The sequence below is a fragment of the Eurosta solidaginis genome, chromosome 3, assembly GCF_040869045.1.
Source record: "Eurosta solidaginis isolate ZX-2024a chromosome 3, ASM4086904v1, whole genome shotgun sequence".
Classification (NCBI taxonomy): domain Eukaryota; kingdom Metazoa; phylum Arthropoda; class Insecta; order Diptera; family Tephritidae; genus Eurosta; species Eurosta solidaginis.
Genome location: NC_090321.1, coordinates 15,315,325 through 15,335,519, shown reverse-complemented (window position 1 = coordinate 15,335,519; position 20,195 = coordinate 15,315,325). Strand labels below are relative to the sequence as shown.

Sequence of the window (20,195 nt, the reverse complement as noted above, 5' to 3'; positions counted from 1 at the left end):
GCAACATTAATCGATTGCATTAATTTCCATAAGGTAGTCTCGATTAGCTGTTTTATATGGTTATGGTTTTATGGTTATAAGTCACCATTAATTGGGCCTTAACATGCAGCGACACATCTAATCAAGCTATGTAACACTACTCCTGGACTCAGCTTACAGCTGTCATTTGTCAACATCTGTTTATACACGTGCAATTTCTTCGTAATTGTTTTATTTTCATTTTATGTCTGTAAAATAACAATACTGGAAAATGAAGTGGACAACAGCAAATTTAAAGAGCCCCAATTACACAGAAAGTCATGAGATATACGTTGGTACAAGCACAGGAACTTTCAAAAGTAGGTATCCCTGTTTTGGCCATCTTTGTATTTACATACCTGAATAGTCTCAATATTCCGATGTATACTCTTAGGATTTTTACCCGCGCTTGAGGATAAACCATTTGCCCAACGCAATCTATACGATTTAAATGAAATTGACAAAGATGATCGAGTTACTGCACTGGCATTTGGGAATGATACATCCGAAATATTCATTGGAAGAGCAAAACAAAATGTTCAAATGCATTCATTACATACTGACAAAGTAGAAAAGACAATCAATTTCAAATTTGCTCCTATAGTGGGTTTTGGAAGTTTCGACGACTATTTGGTGGCTGGTTGCTCGAATGGTCAAGTGCAACGTTTGTCCCTTGAAAATAGTTCAAATGAAACAGAAATTTTAATTAGTAGTGGCGATGACATGTCACACTTGCGTCAATGCCCTACCGATCGAAATCTTGTAGCCACAGGAGGAAAAGGTCGACAGAATAATTTAAAAGTTTTTGATATGGCCGTCGAAGGCAAACAAGTATTTACATCAAAAAATCTACCAAATGATTTTCTGCAATTGGAAGTAGCAGTATGGGATAGCGATGTGGGATTCATAGATTCACCGCATATTTTGGCTACTTGTTCACGTCATGGTTATGTGCGTATGTATGATACTCGTAAACAGCGCCGCCCTGTTCAGTGTTATGCTACCGAAGATCTAATGAGTTTTGCTACACTTGTTGCAAACGGAAACTATATATACACAGGCACCACTATGGGTGCCATGAAGGTAAACTAAAACAGGGCATCCAATAATTATTAATAAATTAAATTTTTTTTTTTTAGGCATTTGATATCAGACGCATGAAAACATTTGTGCATACTTATAAGGGTTTTACTGGCGCCATTAGTGATGTTACACTGGATAGTACTGGTAAATATTTAGCTTCTGCTTCGCTGGATCGTTACGTACGTATACATCATGTAGATTCAACCGTACTTCTGTATCAGTGCTATGTAAAGTCGAAAGCCACACGTGTTTTAATACGTCAATCGACAGAAAATACAAATTGTGTCCTAACTGCTGAAACAGCGGAAGATGTGGAGCAGGTCGAAAGTTCAAATAAATTGAACATAGAGAAACAGTCATTATGTGTGGATAAGGAGTACGAAGACTTATTTGAGAATATGCAAACAGTTCGGTAAGCATTTACATATTTCGACTTTTTAAGGGAATTTTCTATTGCTAATCTTTTAATTAAATTTCAGTGAAAAAGAGGATGCAGCGGATAGTGATACTGAAACGAAATCAGGTGAAGTGACGAAAAAAAACACAAAGGCGGGTGCTAAGCGAAAATCTGATAAGCAACTTGATAAAACTAAAAAAAGAAAGAGTGAAAATAAATAAAAAAAATAAATAGTATTAAAAATAATATAGTTAAGCATAATGGTATGTATAAAAATGGGTAAAAACAAAATATATGAGTCTTAGTGTATATAACACGTTATTTTGCCAGGCAATATCTTGACAGTTACATATATCGGTTTGTAATGTAACATTTGAAATGTATATACTCGATAAGGAAATATTTTGATGAATAATGCCCGGTTTTTCAGTACGAGATTGACCTCCAGTTAAAGTTCGCTAAAGTTTCACCTCGCCACTTTTTTCGATAACATAGAATTTTGCTGTTCATCTCGGTTGAAGCGGTCGAACGGGCTGGGTTAAACTCTAGTCAACTTTAACTTTAAAGTTTATATAAGAAAACGGACCTTTTTAAATGTTTAAATCTCATAACTTTATTTCAAAACTGCTGTGCACATTAAAGTTATAAATTTAGGCTTTGCATTATACATTTTTCATATTAAATAGCTGTAGTATATTACTTGTTAATTTTAACGGATGAGTTAAGTAAAACGCATCGGGCTTTATAATTTATATATAACCGATATGTGCAATAGTAGAAAAACTCTATTAGAGACACCATACTGATTCCCAAGCATAAATTGAACACTCCGCCCAAATCAGCTGAAAAATATAATTATCCTCGTAAGCAAAACAATAATTCTATCTATAAACTTTTCGCTGCGCACATACATAACAAACCGATCCATGACATCACGACCACTTTGCGTATCGCTGGTACCGTCTGTTTGGTTAGATAAGCGCGTACTATAAATGTATCTCTGGCGTTCATATCAGTTTGACTGCAAATACAAATCGCTGGTTTACTTGCTGAATATTACAATTTAGGAAGTAGACAATTTTAACAAAGAATATAATGTATGTATAAGAAAATGGCCACTTACTAATGAGAGCTGACCGAATAATTGTGCAAATTTAAATCAGTTTTGTAGGCTAAAGTTGAATATGTGACATCATAGCAGTTAGGCAAACAATTTTCGCATTTAACACTTTTAAACTCATCTAATCAAAGAATTTTACAGTTTTATTGGTATATAATTGTATGAAAGTGTGTATGTTTTGGTGATACTCCGAAGCATGTCAAATTAGTTTCGAAACATGTGTTAATTGGACTACACCATTTCCAGATGTAAATGAGAAAGCGTCAGATATAAATGCGAAACCGTCATATGAAAATGAGAATAGTAAATTGTAAATGCGAAAGCGACACTACGATATGAGAATAGTCACTTGTAAATGAGAATACTGTAAATGAAATTTCAAAAGCGTCAATTGTAATTGAGAAGTCAGTTTTAAATGAGAATACTGAATTGAAGATGCAAGAGCGTCATTTGGAAATGAGAATAGTCAATTGTAAATGCGAAAGCGTCATATGGAAATGCGAATAATCAGTTGTCAATAGAATAGTCACTTGTAAATGAGAATAGTGAATTGTAATTCCGAAAGCGTCACTTGCAAATGAGATTAGTCAATTGTAAATGCGAAAGCGTCACATGGAAATGCGAATAGTCAATTTTAAATGAGAAAGCTACAAATGAAAATGCGAAAGCGTCATTTGTAATTGAGAATACGTATTCAATTATAAATAAGAAAATATCACTTTAAAATGCGAAAGCGTCATGTGGAAATGAGAATAGTCACTTGTAAATGAGAAAGCAGATCAAAACCAATTGCTTAAATAACTTGAAAGCGTGGTTAGCTTTTAGTATGGTATTTAACCTCTATTTACTTCACTAAAATAACACTAGGTATTAATAAGGATTTGTTGATTATTCCCATTGTGTCCCTCGGACTTCGGATTCCTTATGCATTTTTTGAAGAGAAGTCCAATTTGTTGTTGTAGCGATAAGGACACTCCCCGAAGGCCTTGGGGAGTGTTATCGATGTGTATGGTCCTTTCCCGGATGCAGATCTGGTACGTTCCGGTAACAAGCGCCAAAAAGGTACTAGCTCGACCATCTCGGGAACGATTTGGTATGACCACATGCAACCTTATAGACTACCCCCCTCCCATCCCCTACATCCATCAGGAGTTCGGGGTAGCCAGAGCCTTGGCTGTTAATGAAACAGGATTCGCAACGGGTAGGTGAGGTTGACAATTGGGTCGGAGAAGCTACATATATATTGCGCTGGCAACCCCTTGAATCAATTTGATATTTTAGTCGCCTCTTACGACAGGCTACCGCGGGTATATTCTAAGCCACCTCACCCGCTGGGGGGAGAAGTCCAAGTTGTTGTACAGTGGTGGGAAATGGGTAATGAGAGGGAACCATTACATTATAATTTTACATAAAATTGACAAATTTTATTCTTAATAACAAATAAGTCTTTCGAATTTTCATTTAATGCTTTCTCATTCAAAATTTACTTACTTTTCTCATTTCTATAAAACACTTTCGCATTTACAATTGACTATTCTCATTTCCATATGACGCTTTCGCATTTTTAAGTGATACTTTCTTATTTATAATTGACTACGTATTCTGAATTACAAATGACGCTTTCACATTTTCATTTAATGCTTTCTCATTTACAAGTGACTATTCTCATTTACATATGACGCTTTCGCATTTACAATTGACTATTCTCATTTACAAGTGACTATTCTCAATTACAATTGACGCTTTCTAATTTTGAAATGACTTTCTGATTTACAAATGACTGTTCTCATTTCCATATGGCGCTTTCGCATTTACAATTCACTATTCTCATTAACACTATTCTCAATAACAAATGACGCTTTCGCATTTACAATTGACTATTCTTAATTACAAGTAGGACAGTAGGGGTGAGATGTTGGCGGATCAAATAGAAGAAACGACGTTCTGCACAATAAACGGAGACGCCCCCACACGTATGGTAGGAAGCTGTCACAGCTCGCCAGATATCTCAATCGTGAGCGCAGAACTCGTAAACTGCGTCAACTGGCAGCCGATGGTAACATTGGCATCCGACCACCTGCCCATACTTATTTCGCTCTAGCGTACCGCCGACTTCATCGTCACTGAAAAACGCACTTTCATAAACTTCAAAAAAGGAAAGTGGGAAGAATATAAATCCTTTACAGACAACCGCTTTGCTGCCCTCCCTATCCCGACTGATGCCCGCCAAGGGGAGCGTGCCTTCCGTAAGGTCATTGAATCCGCCTCGGCACGTTTCATTCCCGCCGGGAGAATTCTCGAAATCCGGCCCCACTTCCCGGCGGAGGCCGCAAGCTTAGCGAGAGAACGTGACCTTATAAGACAGCTTGATCCAGGCGACCCCCAAATAAGGGATATAAACCAACGCATCAGATTGTTTGTGGATGAACACAAGCGGGGGAAATGGGAGGAGCGCCTAAGAGGTTGTAACCTCTCTACCGGTGTGGGTAAACTTTGGTCCACCGTAAAGTCCCTATCAAATCCGACTAAGCACAAATACAAAGTTTCCATCGCCTTTGGCGACAAAGTGCTGTCGGATGCGAAAAAATTCGCGAGCGCTTTCTGCCGACAATAGATACGCACATAAACACAAATTCAGCGCGTCACCAATCACCATCACCGCTAAAGAGGTTGAGGACGCCATTGGTCGTGCTAAACCATCCAAAGCAGTGGGCCCAGACGGCATAGCCATGCCGATGCTTAAAAGCCTAGGGAAAGAGGGTTTCAAATATTTAGCGCATGTCTTCAGCCTGTCTCTTTCCACCTTTGTCATACCCGAGAAATCGAAAATGGCCAAGGTGGTCCCGCTACTAAGGCCTGGGAAACCAGCTAACATAGGTGAGTCGTATCGTCCGATATAAGATAAATTGCGGTTTAAATCAATACCCCCACCATAGAACAGTACTCGTAGCGCTAGACCTATCAAAAGCTTTTGATACGGTCAACCATGGCTCGTTACTGCAAGACCTGGATGGGTCTACCCTTCCTCCATGTCTTAAAAGGTGGACCGCAAATTATCTGGGTGGTCGGTAGGCATCGGTGCAATTTAGAAACGAAACATCAAAACCAAGGAGAATTAAACAAGGGGTGCCACAGGGTGGTGTCCTATCCCCACTTTTGTTTAATTTCTACATATCTAAGCTACCTTCACCACCGGAAGGAGTCACACTCGTTTCCTACGCCGATGACTGCACAATAATGGCCACAGGCCCGGGCCCAAAGATCGATGCGCTATGCAATAAAATAAACGGCTACCTCCCTGATCTCTCCAGTTTTTTTGCCTCGCGAAACCTGGCATTATCAACGACTAAATCTTCCGCGACCTTATTTACATCATGGACGTCCCAAATGTCGACCATTTTGAACATCCACGTCGATGGCACTACGCTACCGACTGTCCTACACCACAAAATCTTGGGTGTGACGTTTGATCAGGATCTACATTTTGGTAAGCACGCAGCCGCAATTGTTCCGAGAATTCAGAGCCGTAACAAAATCCTCAAATCCCTCGTTGGCAGTACCTGGGGAAAAGATAAAGAAACGCTCGAGACTACATACAAAGCAATTAGCCAGCCGATTACGTGCTACGCGTCACCCATATGGTCGCCAAGCCTAAAAATTACCCACTGGAAGAAACTACAGGTCTGCCAAAATACTGCTCTCAGAATCGCCACGGGCTGTCTTCTCATGTCCCCAGAACACCATCAGCATAATGAGGCGAGAATACTCCCCATCAGGGAGAGAAATGAGATGCTGACCAAACAGTTCCTGTTGAATTCCCAGAAACCTGGGCATCCCAACAGACATCTGATTGATGAACCAGCACCGCCTAGGGGCTTAAGGAGTCATCTCCGTAAGCATTTTGAGGAAATACGGCACCTTAGAACCCAGCCGTATGAAGTGAAAAAACACAAGCAGGTCCTTGGTGAACTCCATAAACAGGCGTCGGACCTTTATGCCGGGAATTGCCCGGTGAATCCAGTACTTAAAGAAAATTATCCAAAACTCGCGGAAGAGGAACGCATACTCCCCAGGGAAACGCGTGTCACTCTTGCTCAACTTCGTTCTGGATACTGTAACAGGTTAAACTCTTACCTATCCAGAATCAACCCCGACATACAAAATGTATGCCCCGCTTGCAATGTGTCCCCACATGACACCAACCATCTCTTTAATTGTAATGTGGAACCAACGCCTCTAACACCTCTTTCCTTCTGGTCCACCCCTGTTGAAACGGCAAGTTTCCTTGGACTCCCGTTAGATGATATTGATGACAATTTGTGGTCGGTCGCGGCTATTAGGTGGGGCGAGAATTGCTAAAACAACAACAACTTAATTACAAGTGACTATTCTCATATCGAAGTGATGCTTTCGCATTTAAAATTGACTATTCTCAATTCCATATAACGCTTTCACATTTACATTTGACCCTTTCGAATTTACAACTGATTAATCTCATTTACAATTTACAAATCTTATTTTCAAATTGCGCTTTCTCATATTCAAGTAACTATTCTCATTTTCAAATGACGCTTTCTCATTTTAAAGTAACTATTCTGATTTCCAAATGACGCTTTCTCATTTACAACTGGAAATGTTGTTATACCCGCATTTGAATGCATATGATGAATTTCATATCAAAACCTTTAAAAAATGGCACATTTTTAACCCGACCCACTCAGATTTGGATGAAATTTTGCATACAGGTACACTTTATCTATACAAACACAACCTCATTTTTAGAAATTGCATTTTTGGAAAATTATGGGCGTGGCAAGGTGTCAAAGTTGTGAAAAATGCGTGAAAAATGGCGGTAATAGGTACCTTTGAGCTGTGATAACTACAGAACGGCTCAACCGATTTCAAAAATCTTGGTACCATTGGAAAGGTATTCGGATCGGCTTTCGAAAACGTACACTAAAATAAAAATTAAAATAAAATTTTAAACCTGAAAAAAACTTTTAAAATAAAATATATTTTTTTAGAAAGGTCCATATAATTATATAACATATCCAAAAACTAAAATGGCGTATTTTTTTTTATTTCAATAAATTTATTTTTGATATTATGGTACTTTTGAGCTGGGATAACTACGGAACGGCTCAACCGATTTCAACGATACCATTGGAAAGGTATTCTAATAGGCTATCGAAATCGTACACTGAGAAAATTTGTATTACCCTGAAAAGCATTTTCTTGTTTTTAATTGCTTGCTCTTTGTAATTTTTTCCAAGTTCAGTTTTTAAAAAACTTAAAAAAAAAGGGTTTTCAGCGAAATAAAAATTCTTACAGTATACATTTTTGAAAGCCTATTTGAATTCCTTTCTAATGGTACCAAGATCTCGGTTGAGCCGTTCCGTAGTTATCACAGCGCAAAGTACCATAATATCAAAAATGAAGAGATGCATTTACTTAAAATTCAAAAAAAAAGAAAAAATACACCATTTAGGTTTTGGATATGTTATATATATTAAATAGACCTTTCTAAAAAAAAATATATTTTATTTTAAAACACTTGGCCTTTGTATTTTTTTTCCAAGTTTAAAATTTTATTTTTGAAACAAAAAATTTTTCAGTCTAATAAAATTGTTTACAGTGTATATTTTCGAGAGCCGATTCGAATACCTTTCCAATGGTAAGATCTTTGAAATCGGTTGAGCCGTTCCGTAGTTATCACAGCTCAAAAGTACCATAATATCAAAAATAAAGAGGTGCATTTACTTAAAATTAAAAAAAACAGAAAAAATACGCCATTTTAGGTTTTGGATATGTTATATATATTAAATAGACATTTCCAAAAGAAATATATTTTATTTTAAAACACTTGGCCTTTGAAGTTTTTTTCAAGTTTAAGATTTTATTTTTGAAACAAAAAATTTTTCAGTCCATAAAATTTTTTTACAGTGTATATTTTCGAAAGCCGATTCAAATACCTTTCCAATGGTATCAAGATCTTTGAAATCGGTTGAGCCGTTCCGTAGTTATCACAGCTCAAAAGTACCATAATATCAAAAATAAAGAGATGCATTTACTTAAAATTAAAAAAAAGAAAAAATACGCCATTTAGGTTTTGGATATGTTATATATATTAAATATACCTTTCTAAAAAAATATATTTTATTTTAAAACACTTGGCCTTGTATTTTTTTCCCAAGTTTAAAATTTTATTTTTGAAACAAAAAATTTTTCAGTCTAATAAAATTTTTTACAGTGTATATTTTCGAGAGCCGATTCGAATACCTTTCCAATGGTAAGATCTTTGAAATCGGTTGAGCCGTTCCGTAGTTATTTATCACAGCTCAAAAGTACCATAATATCAAAAATAAAGAGATGCATTTACTTAAAATTAAAAAAAAAAAACAGAAAAAATACGCCATTTTAGGTTTTGGATATGTTATATATATTAAATAGACCTTTCCAAAAGAAATATATTTTATTTTAAAACACTTGGCCTTTGAAGTTTTTTTCAAGTTTAAAATTTTATTTTTGAAACAAAAAATTTTTCAGTCCAATAACATTTTTTTACAGTGTATATTTTCGAAAGCCGATTCGAATACCTTTCCAATGTTATCAAGATCTTTGAAATCGGTTGAGCCGTTCCGTAGTTATCACAGCTCAAAAGTACCATAATATCAAAAATAAAGAGATGCATTTACTTAAAATTAAAAAAAAAAACAGAAAAATACGCCATTTTAGGTTTTGGATATATGTTATATATATTAAATAGACCTTTCCAAAAGAAAGGCCTTTGAAGTTTTTTTTAAGTTTAAAATTTTATTTTTGAAACAAAAAATTTTTCAGTTCAATAACATTTTTTTACAGTGTATATTTTCGAAAGCCGATTCGAATACCTTTCCAATGGTATCAAGATCTTTGAAATCGGTTAAGCCGTTCCGTAGTTATCACAGCTCAAAAGTACCATAATATCAAAAATAAAGAGATGCATTTACTTAAAATTAAAAAAAAACAGAAAAAATACGCCATTTTAGGTTTTGGATATGTTATATATATTAAATAGACCTTTCCAAAAGAAAGGCCTTTGAAGTTTTTTTCAAGTTTAAAATTTTATTTTTGAAACAAAAAATTTTTCAGTCCAGTAACATTTTTTTACAGTGTATATTTTCGAAAGCCGATTCGAATACCTTTCCAATGGTATCAAGATCTTTGAAATCGGTTGAGCCGTTCCGTAGTTATCACAGCTCAAAAGTACCATAATATCAAAAATAAAGAGATGCATTTACTTAAAATTAAAAAAAAAAACAGAAAAAATACGCCATTTTAGGTTTTGGATATGTTATATATATTAAATAGACCTTTGCAAAAGAAATATAGTTTATTTTAAAACACTTGGCCTTTGAAGTTTTTTTCAAGTTTAAAATTTTATTTTTGAAACAAAAATTTTTTAGTCCAATATTTTTTTACAGTGTATATTTTCGAGAGCCGATTCGAATACCTTTCCAATGGTAAGATCTTTGAAATCGGTTGAGCCGTTCCGTAGTTATTTATCACAGCTCAAAAGTACCATAATATCAAAAATAAAGAGATGCATTTACTTAAAATTAAAAAAAAAACAGAAAAAATACGCCATTTTAGGTTTTGGATATGTTATATATATTAAATAGACCTTTCCAAAAGAAATATAGTTTATTTTAAAACACTTGGCCTTTGAAGTTTTTTTCAAGTTTAAAATTTTATTTTTGAAACAAAAAATTTTTCAGTCCAATAACATTTTTTTACAGTGTATATTTTCGAAAGCCGATTCGAATACCTTTCCAATGTTATCAAGATCTTTAAAATCGGTTGAGCCGTTCCGTAGTTATCACAGCTCAAAAGTACCATAATATCAAAAATAAAGAGATGCATTTACTTAAAATTAAAAAAAAAACAGAAAAAATACGCCATTTTAGGTTTTGGATATGTTATATATATTAAATAGACCTTTCCAAAAGAAAGGCCTTTGAAGTTTTTTTTAAGTTTAAAATTTTATTTTTGAAACAAAAAATTTTTCAGTCCAGTAACATTTTTTTACAGTGTATATTTTCGAAAGCCGATTCGAATACCTTTCCAATCATATCAAGATCTTTGAAATCGGTTGAGCCGTTCCGTAGTTATCACAGCTCAAAAGTACCATAATATCAAAAATAAAGAGATGCATTTACTTAAAATTAAAAAAAAAAAACAGAAAAAATACGCCATTTTAGGTTTTGGATATGTTACATATATTAAATAGACCTTTCCAAAAGAAATATAGTTTATTTTAAAACACTTGGCCTTTGAAGTTTTTTTCAAGTTTAAAATTTTATTTTTGAAACAAAAATTTTTTAGTCCAATATTTTTTTACAGTGTATATTTTCGAGAGCCGATTCGAATACCTTTCCAATGGTAAGATCTTTGAAATCGGTTGAGCCGTTCCGTAGTTATTACAGCTCAAAAGTACCATAATATCAAAAATAAAGAGATGCATTTACTTAAAATTAAAAAAAAAAAAACAGAAAAAATACGCCATTTTAGGTTTTGGATATGTTATATATATTAAATAGACCTTTCCAAAAGAAAGGCCTTTGAAGTTTTTTTTAAGTTTAAAATTTTATTTTTGAAACAAAAAATTTTTCAGTCCAATAACATTTTTTTACAGTGTATATTTTCGAAAGCCGATTCGAATACCTTTCCAATGGTATCAAGATCTTTGAAATCGGTTAAGCCGTTCCGTAGTTATCACAGCTCAAAAGTACCATAATATCAAAAATAAAGAGATGCATTTACTTAAAATTAAAAAAACAGAAAAAATACGCTATTTTAGGTTTTGGATATGTTATATATATTAAATAGACCTTTCCAAAAGAAAGGCCTTTGAAGTTTTTTTTAAGTTTAAAATTTTATTTTTGAAACAAAAAATTTTTCAGTCCAGTAACATTTTTTTACAGTGTATATTTTCGAAAGCCGATTCGAATACCTTTCCAATCGTATCAAGATCTTTGAAATCGGTTGAGCCGTTCCGTAGTTATCACAGCTCAAAAGTACCATAATATCAAAAATAAAGAGATGCATTTACTTAAAATTAAAAAAAAAAAAACAGAAAAAATACGCCATTTTAGGTTTTGGATATGTTATATATATTAAATAGACCTTTCCAAAAGAAAGGCCTTTGAAGTTTTTTTTAAGTTTAAAATTTTATTTTTGAAACAAAAAATTTTTCAGTCCAATAACATTTTTTTACAGTGTATATTTTCGAAAGCCGATTCGAATACCTTTCCAATGGTATCAAGATCTTTGAAATCGGTTAAGCCGTTCCGTAGTTATCACAGCTCAAAAGTACCATAATATCAAAAATAAAGAGATGCATTTACTTAAAATTAAAAAAAAAAAACAGAAAAAATACGCCATTTTAGGTTTTGGATATGTTATATATATTAAATAGACCTTTCCAAAAGAAAGGCCTTTGAAGTTTTTTTTAAGTTTAAAATTTTATTTTTGAAACAAAAAATTTTTCAGTCCAGTAACATTTTTTTACAGTGTATATTTTCGAAAGCCGATTCGAATACCTTTCCAATCGTATCAAGATCTTTGAAATCGGTTGAGCCGTTCCGTAGTTATTACAGCTCAAAAGTACCATAATATCAAAAATAAAGAGATGCATTTACTTAAAATTAAAAAAAAAAAAAACAGAAAAAATACGCCATTTTAGGTTTTGGATATGTTATATATATTAAATAGACCTTTCCAAAAGAAAGGCCTTTGAAGTTTTTTTTAAGTTTAAAATTTTATTTTTGAAACAAAAAATTTTTCAGTCCAATAACATTTTTTTACAGTGTATATTTTCGAAAGCCGATTCGAATACCTTTCCAATGGTATCAAGATCTTTGAAATCGGTTAAGCCGTTCCGTAGTTATCACAGCTCAAAAGTACCATAATATCAAAAATAAAGAGATGCATTTACTTAAAATTAAAAAAAAAAAACAGAAAAAATACGCCATTTTAGGTTTTGGATATGTTATATATATTAAATAGACCTTTCCAAAAGAAATATAGTTTATTTTAAAACACTTGGCCTTTGAAGTTTTTTTCAAGTTTAAAATTTTATTTTTGAAACAAAAATTTTTTAGTCCAATATTTTTTTACAGTGTATATTTTCGAGAGCCGATTCGAATACCTTTCCAATGGTAAGATCTTTGAAATCGGTTGAGCCGTTCCGTAGTTATTACAGCTCAAAAGTACCATAATATCAAAAATAAAGAGATGCATTTACTTAAAATTAAAAAAAAAGAAAAAATACGCCATTTAGGTTTTGGATATGTTATATATATTAAATAGACCTTTCTAAAAAAATATATATTTTATTTTAAAACACTTGGCCTTTGAAGTTTTTTTCAAGTTTAAAATTTTATTTTTGAAACAAAAAATTTTTCAGTCCAATAACATTTTTTTACAGTGTATATTTTCGAAAGCCGATTCGAATACCTTTCCAATGGTATCAAGATCTTTGAAATCGGTTGAACCGTTCCGTAGTTATCACAGCTCAAAAGTACCATAATATCAAAAATAAAGAGATGCATTTACTTAAAATTAAAAAAAAAAAAAAACAGAAAAAATACGCCATTTTAGGTTTTGGATATGTTATATATATTAAATAGACCTTTCCAAAAGAAAGGCCTTTGAAGTTTTTTTCAAGTTTAAAATTTTTATTTTGAAACAAAAAATTTTTCAGTCCAATAACATTTTTTTACAGTGTATATTTTCGAAAGCCGATTCGAATACCTTTCCAATGGTATCAAGATCTTTGAAATCGATTGAGCCCTTCCGTGGTTATCACAGCTCAAAAGAACCTATTACCGTCATTTTTCACGCACTGTTCACAAATTTGACACCTTGCCACGCCCACAATTTTTCCAAAATGCAATTTCTAAAATTAAGGTTGTGTTTGTATATGTAAAGTGTACCTGTATGCAAAATTTCATCAACATTTGTGGGAGTCGGGTTCAATGCATATCGGTTTTGATATGAAATTCATCACATTTAGATTTGTTGAGTACCAAAAATCATGAAAGGAAGACATGGTCTGCGCAGTATCACCGACTATTGTGACGTTTTCTAAATTACCATAATGTATCGAATAGCATGCACTATCCTTTAATTTGCATTCACGATAATCGTCCTTGGCATTTGGTATATGATATGGCACACACTGGCATGTCTTCATGATAGCTTCTGTTTGGCAAGCGAGCGAGCATGCAGCTTGTCGATAATTATGTAACTCAAGATCATCAGAAATAAGGCAATCGCGCTTATTTTTTGGCAATTCCAGTACTTCGGTTGCAGAGCTTTGTACAGTTGGTGAAATCTCAACAAAACTCTCCGAATTCGAAGTAATTGTAACTGATGATGTGGCATCAGTAACATAGTCCATAGGATGATGTACCAAAACGATTAGACCAGTTGACAGATTACGTTCAGAACCCTCTACACCCACAATTGTTAAACCACCATCAATGCCGAAAATGTTAGCCGAAAACGGTACATATGAGAGATTTTTTGGATTATAATTAAATGAACAACATGGACCCAAAAATGATGTGGTCGCTATAAAAGAAAGATATTCATCTTGCTGACGACATGGAAACTCGTTAATACCCCAATAACAACGTTTGACAAAATCATTGCAACTGCCGCTAACATTTTTGGCTGCCTCATAAATGGAGATGTTATTGATGCTTAGCACTTTATCGGCGTATTGAAAGTTTTCCTCTTCTGGAATTTTCCAGTTCTGATCGGTGAAAGCATTGATATATTCTAAGCCAGCAGCTACATCTTTTGGGTCGATATCGAGGGGTATATTTCTACATTTAATATAGAAAAGACGAGATGATATATTTAACAAGTAAAGGTGTCTAAGTTCGGGTGTAACCGAACATTATATACTCAGCGTGAGCTTCAAAATTGCACATTTCATTTCAGATAAATTAATTTTCTACATAACACGTGGCACCGCCCGTTTAAAAAAATGTCTCCCCATCTCCTCTTACAATAAAACTTGATAAGTGAAATATCATTGATTCAAAACTATTTTTTGCTAAGTTATAGGTTATTATTCTAGTCTACGACACTTTTAAATTTGTTTTATATCTAAGTTGTCGTGGTCTTTAACCGATCCCGTCCATTTTTACTAGAAATATTTTCTACTATAAGGAAAATTTGTGTACCCAATTTTATTATGATCCGTTAATTTTTCTTCGAGTTATGGCTCCCGAAACATAGAAAATTGCTTAGTCATAAAATGGGCGGTGTTACGCCCATTTTTTTAAATTTGAAGTTTTTCCTATTTACTCTTATAAATCCACTTGGGAAATGAAATACTATTGATATAAAGCTCTTTTTTATTCATCCACGACCTTTTTAAAAATATTTTATATAAAAGTGGGCGTGGTACTTAACCTATTTCGTTAATTTTTGTTCAAAGCATTCCCTATAGTAAGGCAACCTCTCTGCCGAATTTTGTTACGATAGGTTTACCGATTTTTGATTTATGATTAATAATATTTGTAAAATTGATTTTATCACAAGTGGGCGGTGCCACGTCCATTTTAAAATTTTTTTCCAAATTTTAATCAAGAGTCTCAATATCAGTCCACACGTCAAATTTCAACATTCTAGGTGTATTATTTAGTAAATAATCAGGTTTTTTGTGTTTGCCAAAATGTTATATATTGTCACGGATATTAGCATCACTAAGCTATACCATCACTAAGGACATGTTAAGCAGTATTTACGTCAATAATCAAATCAAGTATAGACATATATAAGGCAGCCCAGAGAGATGTCACACACAGATGCATTTACTTATACGCCTATGTGTACTCGAGAGACTGTAAACTACAAACATTCACATCAATAATTCAATCATTATGTATCTACATAAACGAATAAATAATTGCGTCTACACATATGTACGTATACGAGCAGTGGAGCGGCAATGCACAAACACATGCATATATCTATCTGAGTTGTCACAAGAGAGGGCAATAATTTGTGCACGTAGTTGTGGCTGGCGATTTTGTAGCCGAAACAAACTAGTAAGTTCTGGAATGGAAAAGCCTAGAAGTATGCAATTAGAAATCAAAAAGTATAAAAGGCGTGACAGTAAAGGCGAGGAGTTTGAGTTTGATTTGAGTTGTCAAGCAGTTACGACTAAGACGATATCTAGCGAGCAATAGCAGTATTATTTTGAATAGTGGAGTTTCATTTGAGCTATCAGTTTGGTTATTAAGCTATTCGTTGCACAGTTTGAGTGTTATTGTGAAGTATTTTAATAAAGGCCATTTTTCCATTATTCAATATTGGAGTTATTTATTCAACAGTTTAGCGATAAGAACCTAGCAAAAGGGCAAATAAGAGGAATTTGCAGCAAATTCGTTACAATATATAAAAAGTGGCGTGTTTATCATCAGATTTCGCTCATTTTCAATACCAATCTATTCTGGGTCCAGATAAGCTCGCGTACCAAATTTGGTAGATATCTCAATATTTACTCAAGTTATCGTGTTAACGGACAGACGTACGGACAGACATGGCTCAATCAAAATTGATATATGGATGTCTATATCTATCTCGATTCCTTTATACCTGTACAACTAACCGTTATCCAATCAAAGTTAATATACTCTGTGTGCAAAGCACGCTGAGTATAACTAGAATTTAAATATTATCAAAAATAAAAATGCCAATTTCAATTCGAAATCTTCGGAGGCCATATCTACTCGTACTAAGTCAATTTCGCTTAAAATATTACTAAAATATAAACTTACAACGTATTTATATAACGCTGCACCCGTTCACGATTGACCAATTTTGGACTGCATATGGTAATGCCGGGAAAAGCTACATCGGTTATAGCCAGATCACTGGATACGGTGTTTAAAATGGGATATGAATAAAATTTCAGCCACAATTGAAAAGATAAATATACACCGAGCAGCAATAGGCTGGTGAGTACCAACGACCAAATCCACCTGCAGAATTTTCCATATAAAAAGAATCTATTATCTATGTAGTTATATAGTGACCGCGTAATAAGTAACTGTAGCGAAAATGTTAGAAAGTCGCGCAAATCTACAGTTCCGTATTAGAAATTAAATGACTACTTCCGAACTGATGCTAATCGGATGGAAGGTAAGAAAGTTGACAGCCATACTTGCACTAACGGCGCTCACGTCTGAATTATGTTCATGAATTGAAATGAATTACTCTATCTAAGAACCATCTACTACTGAAACAGTTAAGAATGTGCTCAAATGGTTTCCATGGTGGAAAGGGGGGAATAGGAACGGTGTAATATAGCCAATTCGTAGGACATATTAAAAGAGTAATTTGAAACGATGAGCTGTAAGAGCTATACGCAGACATCCGCATAGTCCAGCGAATTAAAACGCAGCGTCTGCGCTGGCTAGGCCATGTTATACGAATGAAAGATGACGCTCCGGCCAAGAAAGTGTTTCTATCGGAACCCGCCTATGGAAGTAGGGGTAGAGGTCGACCCCCACTCCGTCGGAAGGACCAGGTGGAAAACGATTTAAACTCCCTTGGTTTGGCCAGTTGGCACCGGTTGGCAGAGAGAAGGAGCGACTAGCTCGCCTTGTTGGACGGTCATAACCGTTTAAACGGTTAAGCGCCAATTAAGTAAGTAAGTAAGTAAGTAAGTACAGCGAGGATATTCTCTGAGAGTGCTGGTGGAGGCGTGATTGGTTTAGCGCGCTTTTTTGATTTTCCATGCTGGCAGAGGCCTACTGGGCATTCTGCCTGCACATCCAGTAAATATATAAGGGTCCTTGCATTTATTTTTCCGATTACGGTAGGTTAGATACCCATATTCTAGCTATACATTACGGAAATTGCCCTTCGCTACAAATAGGAGCCCACGCCATATTGTTGTTTTTGTAGCGATAAGGATACTCCCAGCAGGCCTTGGAGAGTGTTGTCGTTGCTTATGGTCCTTTGCCGGATACAGATCCGATACGTTCCGGCAACAAGCACCATTAAAGGACCGTCCCACCCCCATAGATCCATGAGGAACTTTGGGTCGCCAGAGCCTCGGCTGTGAAAGAAACAAGATTTGCCACGGGTAGGTGAGGTTGACAATTGGATTGGAGAAGCTATATATTGTGCTGGCAACCCCTTGAAAGGGTTCCGCTACACAACCTCTTGAATCAATTTGGTATTTAATACGCCTCTTACGACAGGCATAACTGACGCAGGTGTATTCTAAGCCCCCTAACCCGCTGGGGACGAGCCCACACTATTTTACTTGCTTGCTGATAACAGGGAGACTCGGACCGGCCACGTTATTTCTTCGCCTGTCGCTTTGTTGGCAGCTCCCGCAACTCCTTCATGTCTGCTTCTCTATCCGCATTCGCCGAGAAGTTGCTAGGTAAGGATGCAGAGTTTACTGAGCATTGGAACTCATTTATCTCTGATGATTGATGTTCCTTTCTAAAACAGCTGTATGAAGTAGCCAGCAATTCACTTCACTTCACTTCCCAGCTTATACAACAACTTGTAGGAAGAACCATCATCGACTGCGGGTGATCTCTCCAGTTTTTTCGCCTCGCGAAACCTGGCATTATCACCGAATAAATCATATAATTGTACCGAAGATTCAGAGCCGTAATAAAATCCTCAAATCTCTTGCTGGCAGTACTGAAACCTGGGCATCCCAACAGGCATCTGATTGATGAGCCAACACCGCCCAGGTGCTTAAGGAGTCATCTCTGTAAGCATTATGAGGAAATACGGCACCTGAGAACTCAGCCGTATGAAGCCAAAAAACACAACCAGGTCCTCAGTGAACTCCACAAACAGGCGTCGGACCTCTATGGCGGGAATTGCCCGGTGAATCCAGTACTCTAAGAACAGTGCCCAAAATTTGCCGAAGAGGAACACACACTCCCCAGGGAAACACGAGTCACTCTAGCTCAACTTCGATCTGGATACTGTAACAGGGTAAACTCTTACCTATCCAGTATCAACCCCGACATACAAAATGTATGCCCCGCTTGCAATGTGTCCCAACATGACACCAACCATCTCTTTAATTGTAATGTGGAACCAACGCTTCTAACACCCCTCTCATTATGGTCTACCCCTGTTGGTACAGCAACTTTCCTTGGACTCCCGTTAGAGGATATTGATGACAATTTGTGATCGGCCGCACTTATTGGATGGGGCGAAGCACTGCTACAACAACAACAACTGCAGGTCATTGTCTCTCCGAAAGATTGATCTAAAGCCTTTTCAATATTTATTCCTATATATGTTCTAGAGAAGTCTTCGAGTGACTTAATATTGTTGGACTGTATTATAAAAATATTTCTATAAATTACCTAGAAATCCCACTAGTTCTATCGTGTCGCAGTAGCCACATTCCACTTACTTTAGTCGTCTGTGTATACTCCCAAAAGCAGTCTGATATGGCTAGTTTGAGTCGATGTGTAAAATCTTGTCGATATTTCGGATTCAAGAGTTTTGTATTGAAATGCTGAAGGCTAGGGCTTTCCAACGGATTACTGCCGCTTATTTTTTGCCACCACGTCCTGAGAAACATTTTGTTCAACTACGTGAATGTTGGAAAACTTGTAGCCTTTTATTGATAGGGATTAGTAACAAAACGCTTAACGGTACGTTTTAATTATTGTGTGTAGGTCATAAATAGCTCATTACTTCTACAACACTAATTATAGGAGACATGTACAAAGTTTGTTGTTCTGTGCGTTAGAAACTTTTTGAAATATTTGCCAAAAAAGTTGTCGCACTAAAGGCGGATATACAATGAGTTCTATGTCCATACTTCGCCTTTGACATATGAGTTCATTACATGGTTGTGGTCAAGGCGAATCGCCTTGGTTTGGGTACGTATTTGCAGTAGAGAGTTTATAAATACTAAACACTCCTAGGGAAAACAGAACAAGACCACTGATGTCAATGTGATGACAATATCGTGAAGATGCGGTTAACTACCTGAGACGCTTGTTATACGAAAACTCGGTATTGATGGTAAACGGTTCGGAGCCACAACATTTACCTGTAGTACTAGCTAACTTGGAAACTTGTAGAAAAACATCAAATACTTTTGGTCTTATGCACAAACTCGACAGAAATTGTTCCGGCTGAACATTTGCTTAACTGCGAAACTAAAACGAAAACTTAGAACTTGCTTTTTTATCCACCAGCTTCCCCTCTATGTCTTTCCAGTTTCCCTAAATAGATCAACACAAATTCGGGTAAAACTCTAGTTGAGGGGTCGACTGCTAATACGCTACCAAAAACATTGAGAGATGTGTCAAATGACGCGTTTTGATCCCAGGAAATTAAAAATTTTATTTCTGTCAAAAGATATTTCGAAAAACCAGAAAAATGGCTCCGGAGCGCTCCGAAACCGGGGGTGGGATCCATAATATTTTTGCGCAGAACACCTTTCTGCATTGGCGGCCTTCGGCCGCGCCTATAAATAATTACCCTGGGTGGGCCCAACACCGGTTTGGAGACCAAAAC

The 20,195-nt window shown here is 35.4% G+C and overlaps 2 protein-coding genes across 2 annotated transcripts; one reads left to right on the top strand and one right to left on the bottom strand.

The window, feature by feature from the left end:
* The first annotated feature begins 171 nt into the window (after nucleotides 1-171).
* l(2)k09848 (lethal (2) k09848) lies at nucleotides 172-2,300 on the top strand. Its single transcript, XM_067771008.1, has 4 exons — nucleotides 172-338; nucleotides 413-1,101; nucleotides 1,158-1,513; nucleotides 1,581-2,300. The coding sequence occupies exons 1-4, from the start codon at nucleotides 251-253 to the stop codon at nucleotides 1,717-1,719; spliced, it is 1,272 nt and encodes a 423-aa protein (XP_067627109.1). The 5' UTR covers nucleotides 172-250; the 3' UTR covers nucleotides 1,720-2,300.
* On the bottom strand, nucleotides 2,203-19,248 carry ppk6 (pickpocket 6). Its single transcript, XM_067777062.1, has 5 exons — nucleotides 19,028-19,248; nucleotides 16,457-16,660; nucleotides 13,755-14,491; nucleotides 2,622-2,739; nucleotides 2,203-2,519 (listed from the first exon to the last, which is right to left on the bottom strand). Exons 1-5 carry the CDS (start codon nucleotides 19,246-19,248, stop codon nucleotides 2,384-2,386), a joined length of 1,416 nt encoding a protein of 471 aa, XP_067633163.1. The 3' UTR covers nucleotides 2,203-2,383.
* Between the last annotated feature and the right edge of the window lie 947 nt (nucleotides 19,249-20,195).